Source organism: Myiozetetes cayanensis, unplaced genomic scaffold (genome assembly GCF_022539395.1).
Source record: "Myiozetetes cayanensis isolate MyiCay16 unplaced genomic scaffold, myiCay2020 scf6-25, whole genome shotgun sequence".
In the NCBI taxonomy this organism is placed as follows: Eukaryota; Metazoa; Chordata; class Aves; order Passeriformes; family Tyrannidae; genus Myiozetetes; species Myiozetetes cayanensis.
The window spans coordinates 15,926,417-15,941,975 of NW_026087853.1; the positions used below are offsets into that span (position 1 = coordinate 15,926,417).

The following is a 15,559-nucleotide window of genomic DNA, read 5'->3' on the forward strand; positions in this document are numbered from 1 at the left end:
TTTCTTAGGTGGAAAAGAGGTAACAAACAAGGAGGAATTAAAAGGCATTCAGTGGGCATCATGGACCTGTGTTTCTGGCGTAGAAGTTAATGGAATCTGGCCCAAATATTCAGATATAAATGATATAAATTCTGTGGATGCAAATTTTATTGGGCAAGTTATGGTTACAGCTGATGATTATGGAATAGTAAAGCTCTTTCGATACCCATGTCTAAGAAAAGGTAGTACCCTTAAATTCAATTATAAAAGTATTTTTGAATTTTGGTTATTCAAGAAAAATGTATTAGAAGACTGCAGTTTTGAAAATTATATAAATGGCTAATATTTTTGATGGAAGTTTAGTTAGAGCTCAGAGGTAGAGAACAATAATTAGCTGGTGTATTGAGAACTGTAATATTAGCAGTATTTTATTTGCCTTTTGAATAGGATAGTCACAAGCTTTACTTATCTTTTATTTTGTAAAATAGTTCTCTTTTTTTGTTAGAATTTTGTGAGGTGACTCAATATCTACCTTTTTATGAGATACATATCTTTATGTATTTCACCTTGTCATCAAGTAGTTTTCTTCCTTTCTCTGGATGTGTGATAGAGATTTGGGCTAGGAACTAGAAAAAAGTAACTTTACTAAATTATTAGAAGTAATAAATAAGTGACCAGCATATTGATCCTGTAATCAGGGTATGCTACTGTATGTTATTTGAAATTTTAAAGGTTTTCCAGTAGCTTTTTCAAAATTTTTCCAACAAGAAATGACAAATCTTGTTAAATTTTTCAAACTGAGGCCTAAGGTGAGAGATGTAATTTTCAAGTTTACTCTTCAGGACTGAGTGAACAGAGGAGATACGTGCATCTTTTTAGACAAGAAAGGCTTCATTGTTTCAGAGCTGTGTGAAAAACTCCATTCTAGACACCATTCATTGGATTACCTCATGTACCAATAAAAGCCTTTTCACTTTAAACGTAATCTGGAAAAGAAATATTTTTTAATATCACCTTTTACAAGGTGAGTGGAAAAAAATATGGGGGAATATCGGTCTTTAAAGACAAATAAACAAACAAACAAACCAAAAAACAACATCCAAAACATTTCTTTAAGTACATATTACTTGAAGACGTCTTAAGACCCATCCGTGCAGTTGTAGCCAGCATTAAACACGAATGGCATCTAGAACAGAGTCCTTCAAACAGCTCTGAAACAATGAAGCCTTTCTTGTCTAAAAAGATATCTGTATAATAGAGTGCTGTTAGGAACTTCATTTTAGTAGTTGATCCAATGATTGTATTGTAATTATGTAGTAGTTGGGGAAAACATTAACTTGATGTAGCTATGCTACTGCTACTAGTTCTACTACTGCTAAAAGTGGGAGCATATGCATTGCTAGAAGTGCTTAGCACTCAACTTGCACAGTGAGAACCACTGCTACAAGCACATACATGGGGGTGTTTTCACAGACCTAAATATACATGATTTAAATAACTGTATATTTTCAATGTAGAAATAATAATTGTCAAAATCTCAGTTTGTAAAAAAATAAAAAGAATTAATACAATAAAATTTTTGAAATATTTAAATCTCATACAGCACCATCATATCTCTTTTCTTCTTGAATTTGACTTAAGAGATTTTATTTTGAAACCCAAATTTAAAAATTTATCTTAAAGACTGATTAAAATTTGTGAATACTGCAAAAAGTTGCTGCTATTAATTAAAGTATTAGTACTAATTAGAATATATTTATTAAGCTACTACTTTTTATAAGGGTTCCTTAATGTGATTTCCTGAGGTGCTTCTGAAACATTTATTACACCAATATTGAAAGAAGTTTTATAATTCTTGTTCTAGGAGCAAAGTTTAAAAAATATCTCGGTCATTCTGCTCACGTGACAAATGTCAGATGGTCCCATGATCACCAGTGGGTTGTTTCCATTGGAGGAGCTGATCACTCTGTCTTTCAGTGGAAGTTTGTACCTGACCGGAAGTTGAAGGATTCTCTTCATATAGCACCCCAAGGTAAGCAACTTATAAAAAAACCACCAACAAAAGGGTGGAAGGAGGGAGGCTAAAAGAGAAGTAAAATTCTTTGGTGCAAGTATCGAAATAAATATTCAGAATTGTCAGTCTGCACAAAGTTGTTGTTCTTTAAACTTTGCAGCTGCCTGAAATACCTGATGAAATTGCCTAATACTTACCAGTACCCTGTATGTTCAGGCTAGCAAGAGCGTGAAAAACCTCCTCACTGCTGTGTTTCCTCTACAAAGGAAAATTTTAAAAGTTCAGACCAAAATGCAAATTTAGGAATTCTATACGTAGCATCCTTTACTAAATTGACAACAATTGGATGCCCGGATGTCACTGAAAAAATAGATTTTATACTCCTTTGATTCAAATTTTGAAGTATTTAGATGATGATTTAAGCATTATAGCTGATTGTTTAATTTTAAGTTTTTTTAAAGCAGAATACAGATATTTTGTGTTTGGGAAAAAATGAAGATCATGTTTCCACTAGTGACTAATACAACAATTATTCTTATGACTGAGTTTCCTAAAATCAAACAATTAACTGAGTGCCTCCCCTGAAAATTCCTAAAAGAATTTAGAGAGGAGAAATAACTATATAGAGTTACAATGAAATAGGCTGTTTCACCATTTAATTGCTAAGATCAGATGAATATGTATCAGGGTGGACCTAACAAACAGGTAAATGAATACCAATTCTGTGCTGAACTTGTCAGTGACAAATGCAGAAGGAAACAATAGTTATCTTAATCTCCTTGACAAAGCCTTCAAGAAGTCTTTAACTGCTTTTATTCTTCATGGTATGAACTCTTTTTCAACTAATTATTTCCCATGACCTAAATTTCTGTATTAGCTGCTGCTTCTCAAGATAAAATTTCTACATGTTAATGGATTCCCTGTTCCTGGATATATAGCCTTACTTCTGCCTATCTGACAGTATGTGCAACATACATCTGCTTTGTCACATGATTGATAATTGTCCTGTTAGTGGTTTTCCTAACTCTGTAATCTTCTGCCTTTATTGGTAACAATATTGGTTTTCTCTAAGTCACTGGTGAAAATGTTAGGTATTACAGGTCCAAAGATAGCTCTTTATTGCATTATTCTATAAACAGTCCTTATAGAGGAGTGGTGATTCTCTTGGGAATTACATTTTGAGACCTGTAATATTCATTTGTGTTCTAGGCTGTCTTTAAGTCTGGTTTCTTAATCAAAAATTGTACAACATTCAATCAAAGGTTGCAAAAAGTTCAAAATAGATTATCATTTGTCAGCCAGGACATTCTTTTCAGTTTCTGGAATGAAACTCTCTGCTACGAGATATAATCTGGCTCTCCCTACATGTAAAACTTTAAATTACTATCCTTTTTCTCAACAGCCACAAAAAATTTTGCCACTTTCTCCCCATATTTAATTTTCTTTCCCACTTATCTACCTAAAGAATTTCTATTCACATCAGTCGCTCACTTAACCATAAGTTTCTCTTTGGAACTCCTCTCTTGTTAATTTTCTGCAAGTCTTAAGTTCTGCTTTGTACTCATTACTTCGTTCTCTTCTTCTTTCCTTTTTTTCCTAACATTAATGTTGATGAAATAATTTTAATGAAATCTAACTTGCTTCTATACTCCCCAAAAATTATCATACTTCCAAGTTGTCTCATTTCTAATCTAAGAATTGGTCCTGTAGAATTGGTCCTGTCAGCCTGTCAATTATTAGCAGTTTATGTTGTAGGTAATAAATGCACTGATTATCAAAGCAGAAGCATTAAGGTTTGTGCTTTATGTTGCTTAATTTTCTGTTTCTGTTTTCTTGGTGACAGAGAGTCTGGTTGACTCTAATAGTGATGAATCAGATTCAGATCAGTCTGATGTTCCAGAGCTGGACTCTGAAATTGAGCAAGAGACACAGATCACCTATCGTCGACAGGTAAAAGTTTTGGTTTCAAGGGCAGTTGGAATATTTCCCAGGGTTTAAGTTGGTCCTTTATGAAGACTGTTGAAATTTGAAAGGTGGTAAGACTGAGAGCTGCATGGGAACTGACCAAAAGCTTTAGAATTGTTATTACCTGATGTATTCAAAAGATTAAGGTTATTAAGATATATTAATTAATGAATAATTGATATTAAGATAATAATTAAGATTAATATTAACACAGAGAAAATTTATTATATGTATTCCTAGCATGCTCTACTGGAGTTTTGGTTGCAATTTAAAAACAAGTTGCTCTGTTACTGTACAATCACTGGCTACAGGTATTGGAGGGGTTTTTTCAGTGATGTCAGGATAACAGTTTTGTGGGTGATAGCTGTGGCTGAACTCTCAGAAACTTGCTGATTTTTACGTATGCTCTTTCTTAAAGGTTTACAAAGAAGATCTACCTCAACTTAAAGAGCAATGCAAAGAAAAAAGAAAAAGTGCAGCTTCTAAGAGACGTGAGCGAGCTCCAGGGAACAGTATAAGACTACATTTTGTTCATGGGTATGCAAACGAGGATTCTTTAAAATATACAAGTAGACTGTTTGTGTTTTGTAGATTAGTGTTTATAATTTAATAATATGATGAAAGAATTTCAGGTCAGTTGCTTTGTGATTTAATATTTTTGTTTATTTCTGTAAAAATAAATTTACACTAAATAAAAATCTTTGATGCCAACTTACTAATTCTACACATAAATTCTGAACTGAATTTGCACTGAAACTTTAGCTGATACTTACTATTTGAGTACAGGTGACTAAATAAAGTATTCAGTAGTCTCACCCACATTTTTCAGTATCTGGAAAGTAATAGCTCTCTTTGTTCTATTATTTTGGTAGTTACAATACAAACTTGGTATAGTTAAAGATGACTGGGTGCTGTACTAAGTGGTGTTTCTAGCAGTATTTTATTAAAAAAGATACATAAACTGTACCTAGTCTGAGACAACTTACATATTCTTCTCTTGGTTTAGGAACTAAATTTATTTTTAATAGGTTCTGTAAATTTGTTAAAATTCAGTTTCATTCTCTTTTTGGTGTTAATTTGAGTAGTAGAATGACTTTCAGATGCATCCTTGAAATCTTATGATTTTGTCTTTAGGGTTGGTAGTCTCTCATAACTCTGTAAGTGAAGAATTTTTATCAGAACAAAGATGTGGTGTTTTAGAGCAAGCTGGCATTAGACGTTACTGCATTAGAATAATGATCAGAAATCTGAGTTTTCCTTTCAAAAGATACCTCTTTGCAGGAATGTATCTTCTTTTCAGATATAACTAAATGCATGGATAAGTTATTGATACTGTCTGTCTTTATAATGGCGCTTAAACAATTGTAGAATGGCTCCACATGGAATGCTTACTAAATTAGTTGGCTAAGAATAGGTAATCATTCAACTCAGCAACTTGATCTGTAGAAGGCATGTAATCTGACTAATAGCTTTGGAAATAATGACAACTGGAAAGCTTGGTACAGAGTTTGGGGTTTTTGTTGGGGTTTTTGGTGTTTTTTCTTCTTTTTTTTTTTTTTCTGCCTTTGATGCTCCAGAATTCTCAGTTGAAGATTTTTATATCCATATAGAAAGTGCATTAATGTGGGTAACTGCTATATATAGTCTTTAAAATTTGGTCTAAGAATAAAACCAAATGATCCTGAAGAAGATGTAGCACAAGCAAGGGCCCTGGATCTTTGGTATTATTGTTATTTCCTTCACAACAGAAGTGAAGCATGACCAGAATATCCAGGAATGACCAGAAGTAAAATGTCCTGTTGAGTTCTGTCTGGTTACCCAATGGGCATCAAGAAAACTAATGAAGAATCCATGCTGAACAACAGATTTTTCTCAATGTCCAGGCTGTTAACTTTAAAGTGACCCACGTCCAAGTGAGTAATAGGTGTATTCTCTGATTCAGGAAGTCTGCTTTGCTTCATCTTTCTATAGCTGCAATGGAAATGTCTTGGATGTTCTTTGAAAGTGTAAGAAGTAGTGCTTTTTTGAATCAGGGTAATAGAAAGCTCTTTTTCCTTTCTTTTTTTTTTTTTTTGAGCTTTTTGGTTTTGTGTTTTTAAATTGTCAACTGCCTTGAAAGATGAACTTTTGAAAATCTCTTCATTTCCTGTAAGAAATCTTTTAAACCTCTGGTTCCTTCCTACTTTAGAAGGGCATAAACCCAATAATTCTGAGTTTATGAGCCAGCCACTGATTAATATGGATGAGAAAAGAACTTCTGTTAAGAGGTTCATCTTTAAGTGCATCTTTCTATAAGAGCTCTGATACAGTCATGATCAGAAACGTATTATTAAATTGGTGTACTAGTTTGGCCTCTTTTTGACTATTCCTGTATTTCAATTTTGCCATGTCTTTGCCATTGGTGGTGGTTCAGAAACATGAAAAGGATACATATTTTAAAATATTCAGAGGAACCTTTTTCTCAGATTCAATGCTTATTATGCTTTCTTTTTGCTGTCAGGAAATAAGAATGCAAATGTAATACTTATGCCCTGTCTTATTTCCAAGCTATGCTGTTGATTTCACAAAAACGATTTTTTCTTTAAAATTTTTTTAAAATATTCATAGAATCATAGAATGATTTTTCAATATTCAAAGATCTAGTTTGATTTCAGCATATTCGTTGAACTACCCTTATCTTAAGATGAAATTTGGTAACGGTTTCAAGATGACACCGAAATGCTTTTAAATGAGAGTCTTTCATGAATTACTACAAGTACCTAAAAGTAGTATCTGAAGGGAATAGGCTATGAGTGGGTTTTGTTGCGAAAACACCATTACCATGCAGAATAATTTTTTTTAAAAATAAAAATCACCACCTTTGTACTAAAGACTCTGCTCTCAACTGTGTTCATTTTGACATTTGGTTCTTCTAGAGATTTTTAGTGGAGGGTTGGACTACATTTGGAAATGTCCCATATATACTTTGAAGAGTAACATAAAACTTTTGAAAACCCTGACAGCATCAGGCAAGCCACAGACATTGACTCTTTTCCCAGAGAGGACATTGCTTGTGAGGTTGTCCCTTAGCTGGCTTTAGCTCTGTGACTTGCAACTGTGGGAAGGATCCAGCTTCAGGTTACAGAATTCACAGCTCTGTGCCTAAAAGTAGACGATTTTATGTGTATATCTAAACTTCCGTCACCGTCACTGGAGATGCAGTCAGTAGTCAGTGGAGCATAAGTAGTGATTTGTAAATTACTTCAGCGGTTTGTTTTCTTTGTGCAAATAGATTGTTTCTTTTCATGCTTTTTCTAAGATTAGCTAATAGTCTTGGTTCTAAATTGGTTTAATAGTATGGAGATGTAAGTATTTTGGAACTGTGTAAAAGATTCTCAGGGAATGATTTTCTACATTGAAATATGCTTCTTTTCATCTCTGCTCAACCTTAGCCCATCACTTTCCTTCTCGTAAAAAGTACCTGTGTAGTCAGGGAGTTAGTAAACTGTGATGTGGGAAAGACCAAATGTGTTTATTTGGGCTACAAAGGGTCTTTGTTGGCCCTGCTCAATATTTTGGCAAAATATGTTGTATTTCAATTGTAAACAACTGATTGTACACATTTTTTAATAACTAGATAAAATTAACTAGAATCAAAACTTCTGATCACAGAAAGTTATGGATATGAGTAATAAGAACTATTTTCCTGCATGTTATGTACATTTTGGATATTTTGAGTAGTCCTGTGATACATGGCATTAATGTACTCAGTTTCACTAGGTTGAATTTAGGGTATATAGGCAATTGTTATGATGAACTAGGAAAATTCGGAATTTCTGAGTTACATGGAGGAGGATCTACTTTTGCTGTCTTAATGCTTTTTACTTTTATAAGTGACTGCTAAGCTTGTAAGAAATTGCTCAATGTCCAGTATTTCTAAAGCAGTATTTTTCTCAGCATGCATATTTTCGTAGCTGTTTTTAAAAAATATTCTCCTTTAGAGTGCATATTTGCCTTTTTTCTTTTTTATTACTCTGTACTTGCAAAGGAAATCCAGCATGTTTAACAGAACACAGTGCTGAATGAAGTACAGGAAAATTATGTCCAAGCAACAATGGGTTCAGATATCTTCTCTGACACTGTGCCTGCCTTTATAATCCCTGCCCCTCACTGAATGTTGTCATGTCCTTAAAATGGTGATGTTACATACTGTGATAGGTTATTTTTCTTTCATCATAGTTATTCTAGGTCATTGTATATTCTGTCCCTTTAAAAACTGGTGGCTAGACATCAAAATAGGGTGCAGGCAGGCAGCACTTTGTGTTGGGCAGAAATCAGCTTCAAAACATCTGCACACATTGCTGCTGGGGGATGTTGTTAGTGAAAGATGTGGGTGGAGGGAGACCAAAGAATGACTGAAGAGTTTGCACCTGTATTGTGAGTCTAACTTGTTGGTCAGTTTGAGAAGAGTAGGGAGCAAACATATAGCTGAGCCTCAGATATAATGGAAAGAGATTTTTCTAGAGACCTTGAAAGGACCGTAACTCAGGAGACACTGCAAGTGTCTAGTCCAGGAGACACCAGACTCCTGGACTAGAACAAAACCTGAAGTTAAGAACTTGCATATGAATACCAATCTAAACGATGAGTTGGAGGGAGACTTATTTAAAAGCTTTTATTTCTGTGCTATCACAGTTTTTACTGGTTTAAGATGTTCACTTTTCTTGTTTGTGATATAATGAGATCCAGCATTGGACTTCACAGGCCCAGTGTCCATGCTGTCATCTGAAGGGACCTGGGCAGGCTAGAGAATGGGGAAAGGAGGAATTTCATGATCCTCAAAAAGTTCATGAGATGCAACATTCTACTTCTGGGGAGGAATGGACCTGGACCCTCTGCTGGCCTCTTTAAAAACTTTGTGAGGTGATTTTAGCAAGTTTTGTCCAATCCCATACAGTGACATTGTGGGTAGTGTAGGTGAGCCAACAGAAATCCAGTATATTCAAATCTGCTTCAGATATGTGCTTTGTTGTTTTCCAGTAATGCATAGATCTAACATAGATCCATGTTTTTTGGAATAGTATTCATTAAAATGAGGTTGGTCAGCTGCCTTAAAGATTCATTACTTCACTGATGCATAGGGTTGCACTATGTACATAAGAAAAAATGTATATAATTTCATGAACTTTCTACCTGGACTGCATAATTTCTGCATCATTTAAAACTTTGAAGTGTCTCATATGTAGTAATTGTCTTAGTGCTATTCCATTCATTTTGTGTATGGCACTTACTGGTATGTGTACAGATACATCTCTGTCTTATGTGATAATTTAAAGACATGCACTGATGCAAAAGGGGCCTGCTTTTGTTGAGAAGTATAACATAGACATTAGAGAATTCTGTTAACTTGCAGTTGCTGAGGGTGAATGTGTAGCTGTTTTGTTTGCCAAGAATGACTTGCTGATCATCTTCAGAGCTTTTTTTTTCAACTGGTTTAATTAGGAGTTGGATGCAAAAATACTTAGGTACAGCTTTTGATCCCTAAATGAAGATAATTCATGGCCATTTTAAACACATTCAAGCGTCACTCCCTTCCTGTAAATTTAACCATACACTTAGAAATGTAGCCAGATTTTGCCTGCATCTTTGTAAAATAATTAAAAAGTTGATTGAGTGAAGATCTGTAAGAAAAGAAGAAGGAATAGAAAGAGGTTAGCTGAGGAATTACTGGCATAGAAGCAGGATGTGTCAGGAGTATATGAAGTATTGTTTATATCAGAAGAAAGGAAGGAATAAATTTATATTATGTATTTTTAAATATTACCTCCATTGACTACCAAGGATAGCGTTAAAAACACTTATTTAAAACTTGCTTGTTTTTTTAGGTTTCTTAACCTCTTAAATTACTTAAAGCAGGAGCCTTTCTGAAAATGTAACTTTTGGTTTTTATCAGATACTGAATCTTAATCACACCTAGGAAGAAGTGCACATACTGAGATACAGTGCATACAGACCCCAGTTGGGAATTGGCCTATGTGCCAGTCACTGCATCAGTGCAGAGAGACTGCACTGGTTTTTCTTCAAAGAGGAAAAGAGACAGGTTTTTCTTCAAAGAAATTGTTCTAAAAGAAAATGTTTGCATTTGTTTTCTGTTATCAAATTTCCACAAACTTTCAATTGTCCGCATTCTTGTTGAATGTTTTGCTGCCTGATTTTTGAGCAGTGAGATATAGATGAAATTAATACTTTGGACATTTTCTATTTCATTTAACAATATATTGCATGCCCAACTTCTCCATGTGGTCTGAAAAAATTACTAGCTATTACTTTCTCTTCTAAACTAGCTGTGGAGAGTAACTATTAAATACCACTTTTAAACTAATGCTAGTAGTCCTGATGTCTGAATGGGAAATTAAACTGTTAAATTGGTGTTCCCTTTGGCAAATATGTTACAATCTTACCAAAACAGTGATTGGTAAGTAATCTGAATTTTACATGTGCAAAATACCTCTTGCATAGTTTTATCTCTTTCATTATGTGTGTTTATGACCTTGGTGAACAAATTTTTTCTCTGATTAGTTACAGAGGTTACGACTGTCGAAGTAATTTATTTTACACTCAGACGGGTGAAATTGTATACCACGTGGCAGCGGTGGGAGTGGTGTACAACCGACAGCAGAACACACAGCGCTTCTATCTGGGTCACGATGATGACATTCTTTGCCTTGCTATTCATCCCTTAAAGGACTACGTGGCAACAGGCCAGGTAGGATGCATGTTTATCTGCTATAACAATCTGAAGTTTTTACTACTGAATTTAGAAAGGCCTGTCTTGGAGGAAGAATGTTCAGTCTATACTTATTCAGGTAAAGGACTGCTTTTCTGTTGCAGATGGAATCATGGTAAAAAATTTACACAATAAGTGTTTTTTACAGTTCTTTATATTCTGATAAGAGTTTTAGTTCCTCATTTTTTTAAATTCAGAATAGATTAATATTTTTTTTTATTCATCATTATGTTGCTGTTTCATGATAAGGTGGAAGAAATGTGCAATTAAGAAATACTTTTTTAGTATCTTATTTTCTATTATTACATTCATGTATTATTATATAATAGGAAGTTAGTGGTTGTTATTACAGTCTGGCATTTCATTTTCATGTTATATGTTTTGTTATCACCTATAGACAAACTATTTAGTGTTTGTGCATACAACACAGTTATGTATGTTGCTAAAGTTCATTTTATAGTACTAATAATAGTTTATTTTATCTTTTGCCAGACAGTAACTTTAGGTAAATTCTTTTCACTCTTGTTTTCTGACAAGTGTTCCCATAAATATTTATAAACTGGGAATCTGAAGGTTTAATCTGATGTTTCAAGGGGGTTTATTTATTGTTATCACTTTTGTCATTGTTGTTGTTATTACTATTATAAAATAAATTGGGAAACATAAACTGAGGTTTTTAAATAGAAATAAACTTTTGCTTATGATGCCCTTGATTTCTGTAAAAATGTTTGAGATTAACATAATTCTATAGGTCAGTTAGGAAATTAAAGCCCTAAATATAAGAATTGATTTTATCTAATTTTGGAGTAGTAAAGGCTATGAATAAAAATGTCCCTGGATTTACAATATTTTAAAATACTTTTTGCTATTAACAGAATGATACACTCCATTATATACTGTTTTATATATAGATATTATATACTGTTGTATATTATATTACCTGAAGAATTTAGGTACTGCAGTAATCAAATTCCCCATACCACACTGGTTCAGATTTTCCTGGTAATGGATATTCTGAAAAGCTTTGTAAATATCACATACTAAGTTTGTGACAAAACTAGAAATAGATCCTAGTTTTTTTGAGCCCTGCCCCTGGTCTTAAACACAAGAGACTGTTGCTCTGGTTTTACAATATTTTTTTTGGTGCACTGAGGTGCAAAACCTTTGGAATAGTAATTATTCTTGTAAATACTGACTTATAATGCATTTGTACATAGTTAAAAAGAATATTCTATATTCAATTTCTTACCAAGTTACCTATGTTAGTGCCATTTTAGTGGCACCATTAGAATCTGACCTGTAGACACCTGTACTGACACCAGTAAGCAACAGAAGTCACCTTGATTCCTTCAAGGTAGAGTAGCTTACATACTAGCAACAAAAATAACATTTTATTTTTAGACAGGGAATGATTGATGAAGAATTGATGGAATAAATATGCCACAGTGCAATCAATGAAGGGCTTTTTTTTTTTTTTAACAAGAAGGCTTTAGCTAATTGTGATTAGTGTTCCTAAGACAGCTGGCACATGGTATTTGTGAAGCAGCAAGAGGAACAATGTACTGCTAGCCAGACAACAGGAATACTAGGAAAACTTTATCACTAAATTTTTTCAAATACTTTTTGAAGTATTTTTCATTATTATGCTTTTTATCAACTGTGTGAAGTAACTGAGAAATGAAAAAAAAAAGGTTATGAATATGTATACTTTCAGGTTGGTCGAGATCCCTCAATACACATTTGGGATACAGAAACAATAAAACCACTCTCAGTATTAAAGGGCTATCACCAGTACGGTGTTTGTGCTGTTGATTTTTCAGGTAATAAGTATTTATTTATTTATTTACACTTTTCCTTTTCTGTGTGAAAATACAAGCTAATCAATTCTACTGAGCAATTTTGGATTCCTTTACACTGTAGACTGTGTGTTAAAAATATTCTGTGGTGTTAAATATCAAATGAAAGAGCCTGTCTTAAAGTGATTATTCATTAAAAAAAGCTCCTTTGGAATCTTGCACATAGGAAATACAAGAACAGATTTTGTGCCATTTAACAGCTGAGCAGAGCACTTTGGAATTTCTTGTGGTTGTACGATGCAGGTGCACAGATCTTGAGTGTTGTGTCTGCTTTACAACTGTGTAACCAATTTTTGAGCACATTGATCAGGTGTGCAATTTTTTTTTTTTTTTTTTAATGAAATCCTGAAAGCCATTTGGGTAGCACACTGATGCATTCAGAAAGTCCACTTATGCATTCTTCTGGTCAGAAACCTTGTCTCTCTCTCCACTTTATCCTAATGTAAGAGACTATCAGTTAAATCCTTTGAGATTTTTACACCCTATACATTGAATTCCTGTAGCAATATTAAATTTCCTCTGGTCCACTGGCTTCTATTCATTTTTTAATAGTTTGGATTTACTGGATAGAATATCTAGACTCACAGTGAAGATGTGTGATCACAAAGATGAGTACTTTGTGGTCTTTGATGCTTCTTACTTTTGATACTCCATTTTTCAAGATGTGAATCTTGTTTCCCAAATTTTGGCATGGATGTTTAGCAATTTTGAAGATGGATACATGTCAGAAAGTCATTGATCATGAGTGAACACAAATAGCTTGTTTATTGGAGGTTAATGTGGAATATGTGTCAGAGCTTCTCCAAGACTTCAAATTTAAGGGCATTTCATAAATTTCATGATATTGCTTGAGTGCTTTCCTGTTTAGTAAACAGATGACAAGACATGCTTAAAAATGCATCATATGATTATTTACTTGTTTGTACGTTCTTCTTATAATATTTGTGAAGCTATAATATTTTTAACATGGTTTCTTATAATTGCAACATAGTTATCTATCTACTCTCTTAATAATAAATTTATTTTTCTAGCGGATGGGAAACGATTGGCTTCTGTTGGAATAGATGACAATCACACTATTGTACTCTGGGACTGGAAGAAAGGAGAAAAGCTTTCAGCAGTAAGGTAGGAATTTAACTATGTTTTAAAATTTGTACCTAGATTTACTTTCAAGTGTCAGTAAGCAAAATATATTCATTAAAGAATAAAAGTTCTCTAATAAATTAGCAGTTTCTATCACTTGAGTGATACAGACAATAATATTTATCAAAGCCTTAAAAGTTTCTTTGGAAGAAATAAATGAAACTCTGATAGTCAACAGGAATTACTAGGGTGACAACTCCACTGGTGAAGAAAGAAGACATGGAAGACAAAGTTTATTTATGCTTATTTAATTTGATGCATTCTGAAATAATTTTTTTAAAGCTCACTCTATGTACTTCTGTTTGCGTTCTCAAAGATAGTGATGTAAGTTCTGTTCAGATCTTTTTCATCAGAGGTCATGTCTTTCTTAGGATAGTAATCTGAAGTTGTTTTGCAGAGTTCTTTTTTCTTCAGGTTTCTTTCCTTTTCTGAGCAGACTGATCTAACTTTGAAGTCAGGTCTGCTTGGAGCAGGAAATTGGACTAAATAACTTCCAAAGGTTAAATATTTTGGAAGTTTCTTTGTGTCTGCAAAGCTTGTTTAATATCTGTTTATTAAATGGAGTTTTAATCTACAAGATAGAATCTTATTTCTAATTTTAAGTAGTGTTTTTGAAACCTTCGACTTTGGGTTTTTTTAAGGATTTATTGCTTTAAATAGAGTAGTAATGTGAGAGGTTTTTTCCCCATTCTGTCTGGATTCAGTTCATATACTCTAAATGTTGTTCTACATAGATTTAAAAGAGATTTATTACTCTCTGCAGATACAATTTAAAAAGTGTCAACTTCCTTTTTATCTGTTAAGGTCATTATTGCTCTTCAATGACATTAACTATCATTTTATTTTAAAACGTGCATGGAATTTCTTACCCACTGAGGAATGAAAACCCTGAATACATGATGTACAGAAAGAAGAGTACTCCCTTCCCAATTATTTTTCAGAAGCCCAGTTAGGTGGCTTCTTTGAAGACTTATTTGTCAGCCTTTCACCTGATATTTTCATTTTCAGATTTTGGGTTTGGTTTTGTTGGGGTTTTTTTGTTTGTTGTGGGGTTTTTTTGTTTTGTGTGTTTTTTTGTTTTTAATTTCTCCTACCCACACAAAGGAATTAATTGGAATTTTTGAGAGCAGCATCTCTACTTTGAAGATGACTGATTTTGGAAAGAAACTGTTTCCTGTTTTCTGCACTAGTTCATTCTGTGGTCTGAAACAGCAGACAATATAAGATTTTTGCCGCTTTTGAATGAGGAGCAAAAGTTCTTCTGCATTTTAAAGAAAGAAAACAACCTACTAGTAAACATTTCTTTCCATAAATAGCAAACATAGTTGAAAGTTGTTTTTCAAACTACAGGATTGAAGCAAGACATTAGTTTTGTAGAAGCATAGTAAGAAATCTAAAACAAGAAGTTTTAATGTTTTTAGAAACAACTGAAATTTCCATTTAAGAAATATAATAGCATCGTATGTTTAATTCTAACAAAAATGTAAAAAAATCAATTAAAAGGTGTTTTTAAAACAAGAGACTTTGAAATAAGATTTACAACTTTACTCCTTCAAGTTTCATTATGAGCTGCCAGAGATTTAAATGCCATATACCTAAACTTAATGCAAATATATTTTGTTTTGCAAAGAAAATGTGTCCTATTGCATCTGTGAAGTAACATAATTGCTCACCTGCTTTGGAGACTGAAGGGTAATGAAAATAGAATGGGACTCAGTATGTTGGTTCTTTGGCTTTCTTCCTTCTCATAGTAAACTATTGTTAATGATTTGAAAGTAAATGTTAGCAATATAGGGCAGGTATAAATTAAGAAAAAACTCACAAATCAAAGCCTAT

The 15,559-nt window shown here is 33.3% G+C and overlaps 1 protein-coding gene across 7 annotated transcripts in view; it reads left to right on the forward strand.

Moving 5' to 3' along the window:
* EML5 (EMAP like 5) overlaps nt 1-15,559 on the forward strand; it is a 113,000-nt gene that overhangs the window by 42,065 nt on the left and 55,376 nt on the right. For all 7 annotated transcript variants that reach the window (XR_007631412.1, XR_007631410.1, XR_007631411.1 and 4 more), the window contains exons 10-16: nt 9-221; nt 1,844-2,011; nt 3,837-3,943; nt 4,377-4,495; nt 10,517-10,703; nt 12,439-12,544; nt 13,612-13,705. Coding sequence is in view for 4 of the 7 variants with exons in the window: in XM_050334929.1 (XP_050190886.1) it covers nt 9-221; nt 1,844-2,011; nt 3,837-3,943; nt 4,377-4,495; nt 10,517-10,703; nt 12,439-12,544; nt 13,612-13,705 (994 nt within the window). In the remaining 3 variants the exon portion in view is untranslated. The remainder of the gene's footprint in view (nt 1-8; nt 222-1,843; nt 2,012-3,836; nt 3,944-4,376; nt 4,496-10,516; nt 10,704-12,438; nt 12,545-13,611; nt 13,706-15,559) is intronic.